Source organism: Eublepharis macularius, chromosome 4, assembly GCF_028583425.1.
Source record: "Eublepharis macularius isolate TG4126 chromosome 4, MPM_Emac_v1.0, whole genome shotgun sequence".
Classification (NCBI taxonomy): domain Eukaryota; kingdom Metazoa; phylum Chordata; class Lepidosauria; order Squamata; family Eublepharidae; genus Eublepharis; species Eublepharis macularius.
In genome coordinates, this window is record NC_072793.1 from 44,978,321 (window position 1) to 44,988,721 (window position 10,401).

At 41.5% G+C, this 10,401-nt stretch overlaps 1 protein-coding gene across 1 annotated transcript; it reads left to right on the forward strand.

Moving 5' to 3' along the window:
* Window positions 1-1,132: 1,132 nt before the first annotated feature.
* LOC129327572 (UPF0575 protein C19orf67 homolog) lies at window positions 1,133-10,090 on the forward strand. Its single transcript, XM_054976326.1, has 7 exons — window positions 1,133-1,410; window positions 2,206-2,350; window positions 6,247-6,347; window positions 7,126-7,311; window positions 7,828-7,950; window positions 9,235-9,382; window positions 10,085-10,090. Exons 1-7 carry the CDS (start codon window positions 1,133-1,135, stop codon window positions 10,088-10,090), a joined length of 987 nt encoding a protein of 328 aa, XP_054832301.1.
* The last annotated feature ends 311 nt before the right edge of the window (window positions 10,091-10,401 follow it).

Sequence of the window (10,401 nt, forward strand, 5' to 3'; positions counted from 1 at the left end):
TTAGAAAGCTACAATGAATATACATATATAATAAAGGGATTGGTCATGTTCATACTAAATTTTCTTTATGGGTCCCGTTTACCAGGGACTGTTAAGTAAAGTCTTTTTATTGGAATGAAATGATGGTGAGGAGCTTGAGGAGGCCCACCAATCTGAAGGATGTAGGCTTAAGGACAGTTTCTATTCAGTTACAAATGCGTGCTATCCATTGAGTGGAACAGCGTGTGGATACTAACACTTTTACCTGTAACTGATGAGTTTCAAACGAGGTCCTCATATAGTCACTCACTGCCCTCCATCTCATTGGGACAGTCTGTATCTTCCTTGGCGCTTGCAGATTCTGTAGTGAGGAAGAGGGAGCCCCCTCCTGGTTGGGTAGAATACCACAAAGGTGGCAAAAGCTTATTGGCTGGGTGGAACCCTCTTCTTTTGAATCCTAACAGTCATAATTTTCTAGAAAAGACCATCTTGGCCACTGCAATCAGAATCTTGTCTATGCATGTGGACCACATTCAGTATCACTTAGAGGTAGGTCTCTTCTTTCTAAGGTTCCTACCTCAACAACTGTTCCTAGAAATACCCCTATGCACCATGATTTATGAAAGGTTTGATGGTGTTCACTCACTGTGCTTATTAGTGAAGTATCTCAGTGTTCCCAAATATGAGTAAACAAAACTTGATACAATTAAGAAAGTAGTCACTAAAGCAACACAGTAAGTCATTCTGAAGACTGTAGAGAGAGAATATTTGATTTATATACCGCCCCTTCAGGACAACTTAACACCCACACAGAACAGTTTACAAAGTATGTTATTATCCCCACAACAATCACCCAATTTTATCCTCTTAATAACCTTGTGAGGTAGGCTAGGCTGAGAGACGGTGAATGAGCCATAGTAACAATGAATTTCTTACCAGAACTGGGATTTAAATCCAGACATCCCTTGTCCAACAATGTTATAATATCACCCTGACCTTAACAGGATGAAGATATGATGGGGTGAAGACTATCTTTTCCTTTTGGTTTGGCAACTTAAAATACGTTTGTGAGCTCCTCTGGCAATGGGTGAGCTGTACTAATGCTTAGCTCCCTGACCTTCTCTTAGCAGAATACAGACACAGGAGTTCAAAGATGGCTACCAAGCAAGGATATAGTTGTCTTGCTGAAGGCTCTGTGGATGTTTCAACTACCAATCCTGAAGGCACCCTGAATCTCAGTCCTTGCAGCCCAGGCCTTTGTCTCATCTCCCCTCCTATTGTTGACCCCCACTGGCTGAGTACTGCACCACCACAGCCTGCATCACCCTCAGAAATGAGTATAACTTTAGAAGAGCTCCTGGCTCCTATTACTGAAAAACTCAAGTACTTGCTGAAGAAAGCAGAGGATTTCCAGACATACTTGCTATACAGGTGGCAGAGGATTGGGCCAGGGATGGGGAACAAGCATGGGATGGGGCATCTTTTTAACAGTTCAAGATTGTTCTATTTGCTGAAATGTGATGGTGAACCTTTAAATACAGAACAGCTGTAGTCTATAGTAGAGAGAGAGAGTAGAAGAGCAGGCTGAGTTGGTTCTGGCATGCCAGTATAACTGTGAAACACATTCAGTTGAGGGCTCCACATCCTGATCTTCCTTTTCTGTGGTCACCACATATCTCCCCTATTTTAGACCCTTATCAGGACCAGATCCATTGATCAGGTTATATACATTCTCGTGAATATTTTTGTTGGGCACTAAGAAAGACTGGCATTTCTTGCAATGGACTTTGAGGCAGCTGTCTCACTTTGTGCAGGACATTTAGAGGCAGCACAAGTCCATGCTGCTCCTGATCTGCCTGGATGCCCTGAATTAGACAAGAGACTGAGCTTGGGCACCCAAGGAGGCTAGGGGAGGGGGGTTGCATTCTCTGTGCACATGAAAGGCTGGATGTTTTGTTTACATGGCCCCCTTTAATGGTTCAACAGTTTCACAGTGGGATGTCATGTCCAAGGTTCCCCAAAATTAAACCTGTCTCTACGCACTCTTCTAATACTAGGATATATAGTGTAGCGATAGTGTGCATGCAATAGCAGGCTCAGTCCAAAACTGCAAGCTGCAATTGCAAGCAGGAAACAGGAAGGAGGACTAAGTAGATGGCAGTTAGTTCCATGAATGAATGTTGAGCTAAAGACTATGGTGACCATACAACTGCCCTCCTATTTCAGTAGAGACAGAATGCAGAAGGAGCAATTTGCCAAAGCTATGCCCACATTCCTACAGATGTGTCAGCCCTACTTCCACTACCTGGAATCTACAGCGCGAAGCTGCACACCTTATTTAAGACCACCTCAGGAGCCAGTGCAGAGGCGGGTGAGTCTATAGGGAGAGCAAAAGGTTTGGTACAGTTGGGAGGTTTATTTCCTTCAATCTTCAGCTCAAAATGCCACAAATCTGAGAAAGATGTTAAATGGGATTCATTATTTATTTACAGTATTTATAACAGTTTCCCTCCAAATACAGGATTTAAGATGACTACTAATATCATCTCTAAAAAACAACCCAGTCCTTTAAATCTTTTATATCAAAACACTAATGGAATGCCCTTCTAAAATGCTCTGCCTTACCGTTTTAAAACTCAATAAATGAGGCTTTCCTGACAAGTTTTGGAAGGTCATTCCACAACGTAGGTGCCACCACAGAAAAGGCATGAGTGATGGCTGACCTTAACCAGTCTACAGGAACAGCAAGAAATGATTGGTCCAAGGATTAGAGCTACTGCACAGGCTTATGGTGAGAAACATGGTCCTTCAAGGATGTAGGTCCCACACCACGAAGGGCTTTAAAAGCGACACCTTGAATTGGATCCGGAAACAAACTGGCAACATACTCCTAATGTATCACTCTGAATTAACAGCTGGGCAGCCACATTTTATGCAGGCTGAAGCGTCTGAGCTGTTTCAAAAGCAGTCCCATACAGGGCATTACAATAATTGAGCCTTCTGTAGCATGAATTGACACAGTGAGATCAGTTGGATCTAAATATGGGGACAGCCTCTGCCTCAATTGAAGCTGAGGAAAAGCATTTCTTGCCACCAGACTTGCACTAGTGGCCAAAATTGTGGAAACCTTTTGGAAAAAGTGCATTTTTGAGCTTTGATGGCTCATAACACCACTTTTTTTGGAGCAATACCATAAAATTATATATCAATGGAAAGATAATTTAATCAAGAATGTAATGCAACAAAGTTTGTTCAATTATCTGTATTCTATCAAATGTTATAGCTAAATAACCAGGAAAAGGAAGCACAACTTGCTTAGGTTGATATGAAGTAGCTTTCCTTCATTTGAATGTAGTCATTCAATATAATGCAATTAAAGAAATGGCACGAAGAGTTGACTGGTCATCCAGAAAGCAATGTAAAATAGTACTATTAAGTGAACAAGGCTACAGTTATGAAGAAATTAGAAGAGAAATTGGTGGAAACTTAACCAAAGGTGGCATTTCTAAATTTTTGAAGAGGTATAAGGCAACTCAGTCACTACAAAACCAGACAGGTAAAGGCAGGAAAAGGTCACACATGCAAGGGATGATAGAAGAATTGAGAGACTGAGCCTAGGTGACAGAAGAAAATCATCGGGGTGTATACAGAACGAAATGACGCAATTCAATGTGAAGTTGAGCGCAAGGACTGTTCGGCGCAGACTGGAGGAATTTGATCTTAATGCTAGAATTCCACAAAAAAACCCATTGTTCTCTCTCAAACAAAGGTTGAAAAGATTAAACTAGGCTAAAACCCATGCTAACTGAACAGCAGAACAATGGGACAGTGTTATTTGGAGTGATGAGACCAAAATCTCCCTGTTTGGTAGTGATGGCATAAAATATGCGAGAAGAATCGGAGATTTGCACCCTGATTGCATTACACCTACCGTGAAACACCCAGTTAGTGTTATGATATGGGGTTGTATGACATCAAAAAGTGTGGGCAAAATGTGCGTGATAAATGGCAATATAAATGCCCCCAAATACATAAATGAAATACTTGAGCCCAAACTGAAGCCTTCCACACGTGATCTTTTCCAAGATAACGAAGCATTTATATTTCAACAAGATTCAGCTCCATGTCGTGTTGCTGCTGTGTGCAAAAAGTGGTTTCAAAATAATCATATTCCACTGTTGGAATGGCCTGGGAATAGCCCAGACCTTAACCCCATTGAAAATCTATGGAGCCGACTAAAGAAACTGGTTAGTGAGAAGCAACCCAGCAATAAAACACAATTAATAGAAGCAATACCTCAATCGTGGTTTCACATTATAACAGCTGCAGAACTAAAAAACTTGGTTCAATCCATGGGAAGGCATTGTAGGGCCGTAATTAAAGCAAAAGGTTACACAACTGTTAACTGACATGGTGAGAATTGTTGTATAACTCATTTTTTCTGTGTTTCAATTTTCTTCTTTATAACTATTGTTCTAAAAAAATTTCCTTCATAAAAGTTATTGCATTACTTTCTTGATTACATTATCTTTCCATTGATATATCATTTTATGCTATTACTCCAAAAAAAGTGGTATGAGCCATCAAACCTCAAAAATACACTTTTTCCAAAAGGTTTCCACAATTTTGGCCACTAGTGTACCGGTTTTTCAGAGAATAGTCCTAAGTCCATCATAATAGACATAGATAAGGACAACGACAAGAGCCAGTGTGTTGTACTGGTAAAAGCACTGGACCAGGATCTGGGATACCCAGCTCCAGACCTTCACCATGTCATGGAAGCTCACTGTGTAACCTAGGGGCAGTCACATTCTTTAAGCTTAATCTACCTCACTGAGTTGTTGTGAGGATAAAATGGAGTACAGAATGATGTAAGCGGCTTTGTGTCCCCATTGGGAAGAAACGTGGGATATTAATGACGTAAAAATAAAAGACCCTGCATCCAATGTGGACAATGCGTATGCGCACACACACGCATACAAGCTTTCTGACGAGCATCATCTCCTCTTGCATGGATTCAGCTTACTCTCATTTGACCACTGGGGGACAGCAGAAAAAGGAAATAATACAGGGTGACTTTTGATTTTTTAAATTTATTTTATTTATAGTCTGCCTTTCTTACCGAGACTCAAAGTGGATTACCCAGAGAAATGTTCTTTCTTTGAAGGGGAAGTCAGATCTAATTCAGGAGCCAAAGCTCCCTCCTTCCCTTCAGAATTTATGTTTGTACCTAAAAGCCCTTTTCATATCTTGCAGCACCTTTTGAAAGTTCTTTTTATGTTTACTTTTGCACCTAACAGTAACTGTGCAAATATAGTATTTATATTTATATACACACAGTGCACTTTCATAAAGACAGAACAAAGTAAAGGGATGAGGGGCCAAGTCTCTCTGTTTCCATTCTGCTGCCAACTCTTTGCAAACTGAAGACAAAAGTTGAGGGGAGGGTGATGCCTTTCCTGGGAAAGGGAAGGAGACAACAGGAAACACATGCAGCACAACTTTAGTATGAAAAATTTGACTGGAGAAAAAAAGTTTTCATTTAGCTACCAGAAGGATATACGGGATGAAACAATAGTCATCACCCCATTATCAGACATCCACCATCACCCAAGAGCCTAACTTTTCAGTTACATTACCTACATTGACTGTTGGTTTCCTAGACATTTTTTTTCACTTGCACTATTTCCAAATTCTTTGGTTCTAGCCGTATTGCATTGTTTGCTCATTAGTAGAGATGGGCATGGACCAGAAAATGGACCTAAATTTCACACAGAGCGGCCCGGTTTGGTTTGTGAAGCAGTAGGGTGTGGGGACACCATTTCCCACTGACCCATGACCTTTTTGCCAGTCCATTGGTCAGTGTTTTTTCAAAAAAAAGTTTAAACTGCTCCCGGGGCCACTTGCAAGCAACATGGGGAGTGCTTTAACCCTCCCCCCCTTACACCAGCTGACTGACGGCCCTGGGAGCACTTTTACCCCCCCCCCCTTGCTCCAGGCCCCGGAAGTGGCCCCACAGACCTGTCTGCAGTTCATAAAAGTTCATGGTCCATCTGGTCCATGAAACTCCACGGACTGTCAGCCCGTGGTCTTTTCCCAGTCCGTGCCCACCTCTACTCATTAAGAGATCTTTGCGGTTTGATTGAATTATTTTTATCATATTTTGTAATCTGCCTTGAGTCTCAGTGAGAAAGACAGGTGACGAATGTAATAATAATAGCCCCCAACTGCTACTGCAATTCACTCCAACCTATTCTCTCCACACAGCTCTTGGAGATCTCTCAGCAACTGGCCTGCCAACTTGAGCAACTGGTGCTGATGTATGCTTCTTTCAGCTTTGTCTCCCTCGAAGACACAGACCCATTCAGGTAGGAGGTGATCTCCAAGGTTGGGCTAAGCTGTATTGTATATGCCCTGGAGCTGCTGCTGAAGCAGCTACAGCACCCTGAGGACTAGAATGAAGAGTTCTGTAGTTGGTACTCACTGATTTCTTCAATGAGTGGAGCGGAAGAAAATTCATTTTTTCAATTAAATTAATATTAGCTGGTTTTTTATCATCATGAAACATACACGTTTAGTCTGATAAACATTTTGTCCTACAGAGGGCATAATTGCACAGAATTTTCCACAAAAGCTTTGTTTTAAGAAAACTAGTTTCTAAATTTTTCCTGAAGGTGTTCAATGGCCAATTTTTAAATCGTTTGGTTATTTTTTGTCAAAATCATTAAGGTTTATTAGGTTAGATACAGCCATTTTTTCAGTTATGCCCAATCCTTCTCCTTACTACTGTTCCACATGACTTTTATCCATGCAGGCCCCATGACCCCCTCATAGTCTTTCTAGTGGTCAAATGGGGGGACTCCCTCCCCCCTTTTTTCAGCAGTAGAAAACCTGACTGGATCTAACTCCTTGTTTCAATTTTGGCAACATATTTGGAATCTAAAATTCAGTTACAGCAATCTAAGAACTTCATATTCTGTATTGCAAATAATTGCTTTTATAATTCAAAGTGTATTCATTAGTTTTGTATGCATTTTAGAAGATATTTCTTCCAACTGAAAGTGTACTTCTATCCCAGCTCCCTTTATTTACGCTCCGTCACTAGGCAGTTCTGCTCCAACCTGTCTGTTTCCAACTCTCCATCAGTGTCTCCTGTTTCTTCTGTGGAAAATTTTGGCTCAATGAATCACGCCAAGTTTCTGTCTTCCGGTATTGCATCTCAGCACCATACACAGCTGCCCAAGTTCCCCGCAACCTATATAAGAAGATGCGCTGGAACCTTGACATCTTGGAAGGGCCTGCTGGCCGGAATCAAACACACCGTACAGAACAGTAAGTTGCTGAACACTCTAGAGGTGGCTGCGGCGGGTGGAGAGGACCTAAGTGGCTATACATACACAATACCAGTTTTCCCTACTTGCAGTGTTGGGAAGATGGTTAATTTCAATGTTGAGCCACTTTCATTGTCATTGGTGGTTATTCAGCTTCCAATGTTGAACCACTATAGTCTTGTCATTGGTTGTTCTATTCGACTTCCATTCTTTGAGCTTCTCTGAGACATGCTTGACCTTTGTATACTCAAAATTGTTTGGTGTAGTGGTTAAGAGCAGTGGGACTCTAATCTGGAGAATCAGGTTTGATTCCCCACTCTTCTACTTGAAGCCAGCTGGGTGACCTTGGGTCAGTCACAGCTTCTCAGAGCTCTCTCAGCCCCACCCACCTCACGGGGTAATTGTTGTGGGGATAGTTTGTAAACCGCTCTGAGTGGGCGTTAAGTTGTCCTAAAGAGCAGTATATAAATCAAATGTTATTCTTTACTGCCTATGAGATCTTCTGCATTTGTTCTAGCTACTTCTTATGCTTCCGAGATACGGGAGATGAGACAACAGTGAAGATGCAGAAGCTCTGGTCAATTGGACGCTGGGTGCCTGTGGATCCTGACAGTGAACACAGCTCTGATGTGCTCTCCTGGTAGGCATGCAGCCCAACAGTGCTGCCTAAAACATGTGTGAGCTGACTTTTGTCTTACGTGGCTTACTGTTATTACAATCCGTCAAGTCCACTAGTGCATTTAATATTTACAAAGCAAGAGCTCATAATCAATATCTAAAATTAACAACTAAGGCATAACTAATCCATGCTAAGTAACAATACACTCTTCCTGACACAGATCAGTGATCTACTAGTCACATTCTAACACTGTATGGAAAGAATGACCATTTGCTCAGGCTTGCTTTATTAGTTCAATGTGAACTGCTCTGGTTCTAGAAAAACTTTGTATATAATTTTTTTAAAGTTTCTATTTTAAGAAGGGTCTGAAATCGCAACAATATTTCTAGTTACGGTGTGCTATACTCAAAGGATTTTGATAATTTTTAGTCCCTGTTAAATGCTGCCCATGTGGTTCTCTCTTACTTGAACCTGTTGAGAAGCAGCCTTCAGTAGCATCCATTTCTGACTTTTCTCCTGAGAATTATGTGAGATTAAGTTCTGCCCATGAACAGACATCACAAGAAAAATGCAGAAAGCACCTTAATTTCAGGAGTCAAGGTCTTGTTAGAATAATTAGATACAGCTTTGGAAAGGTAGTCTCAATGTCTATTACCATTGATATACGACTCAAGCCTAGATAGAGAAACAAAGATGTGTAATATTGAAAATGCACTTGTTGCATTGCCTTTGGCCCTGAAATACATCCAACATGAAAATCAAGATGGGATGATATAGAAGGAACTCTGCACCGCCTCCAGATTAGATAAAATTTTATGGCATTTCCTCCTTAATGCTATGTGGGATGCAGTTTGAAATGTGTATAAGAAGCTGCTCCTTTAACTTCCCACACATTCTTTACTTGGTAAACATAAGCACAGCCAGTGCCTGCCTGTTGAGTCAATATCCTGATTTTAGACTCTTGGCTGAATGCTAGCGCAAGTTTTCTGGAAGAAAGAATATAAAGAAACAACAGTGAAAGCAAAAATAAAAAATTCTCAAATACTGAACATTTTGTAGCTTCTGGAAAAAGATGTTCTCAGAAGGGACATATTGCATCAGCGACAAGGCTCCTATATGACTAATTACATTTCCAATGAAAGTGCCAAGAAAAGATGTAGGATAAGGGGATTCCATGCATGTTACAATTAGAATAGCTGTCTGTGTATTTATAAAGCCACATCACATTAATAGTAAGGGGCTGAATTTATCTGGCTAGCATGGATGCTACTTCTGCCACCACTGACTGTGTCTTTTGTTGCACAGGGTTCTGTGTCGTCAGCCCATGGGGGATTACCAGCAGCTCCTGACAATCGGCTTTGAGGAACCCTCCCACACCTTAGCCACAGACCTCTTGGTACAAATACTAAATGCACAAAACACTGGCCTGCTTAACCATGAGCCCTCCTGTAAGGTGAGCTCAGGGGAGCAGGCGCAGTAGTAGGTTTACCAGCTGTATATCTTGACAGTATGCCACAGGATGCAGCCTCCCACTTCCCAATGCTACCACCACTACTTCAGCAAGTACACTGTGCCATTAGCTGGTGTCTTCATATTATAAGTGGCTACGTCATCCCAAACATTTTTCCTTACTTTGTGCAGCTTAGTTTTGAGATAGGAAAACAAAGAACCCCCCCTTTTACCCTACACCCCATTTTAACCCCCAATGCCTGCACTGTTTACAATGGAGATTAAAGTGATTTTTTAAAATAAGGATATAGATTGATAGTGACTCTTTCTGTTGCATTCTTCTACTTGGTCCCTGACCACTTCCATACACCTACTTTGAGATTATCAGCTTTTTAAAAAAAATGCTCAGGCTCTTATGACCTCCCTTACATGGTGCAGTAGGAAGGAGTAGAGGGTGGGGGGGGGGAGTCAGCTTTTCCTTTCTTTAGTGGATGAGTCTGCACAGAGCCTATTTTGCTGCCACCAAATACTGCAGGTGTTTGTAACAGCCCAATAACCCAGCACACCTTGTGCCACTTTGTGCTCCCTGTTTTCATCTGAGCTCTAGTAACCTCACATGGGCACTCAACAGGTAACAGTGCCCATGACTAATAAAACAACATGCTCTGGCTCTGCTTCTGACTTCTGTTCTGATAACTCTTTTCAGGCTTGAGGTTGATGTTTTGAAAAGAGCTTTGTTAACTTGTAGAAGGATGTTGGAAAACTATCTAATTTGATACCTTCAATTATAATATATTGTTTAGTCATGCATTTACCCAATTTATACCCATCCTGCTCTGACCTGGATAGCCCAGGTAAGCCGAACAGGATTGGCCTTGATTGGTAATTAGATGGGAGACCTCCAAAGTAGGCCAGGATTGCAGAGGCAGGCAATGACAAACCACCTCTGTTAGTTTCACGGCTTGAAAACCCCAGCAGGGATCACCAAATTCAGCTGTGACCTGATGGTACTTTCTGCCGCCA

Coding starts and splice junctions, on each gene's coding strand:
- LOC129327572 (XM_054976326.1), top strand. CDS start 1,133: ATGGCTACCAAGCAAGGATATAGTTGTCTTGCTGAAGGCTCTGTGGAT. Junction 6,348..7,125: donor GAAGACACAGACCCATTCAG/GTAGGAGGTGAT, acceptor ACTCTCCATCAG/TGTCTCCTGTTTCTTCTGTG. Junction 7,951..9,234: donor AGCTCTGATGTGCTCTCCTG/GTAGGCATGCAG, acceptor TTTGTTGCACAG/GGTTCTGTGTCGTCAGCCCA.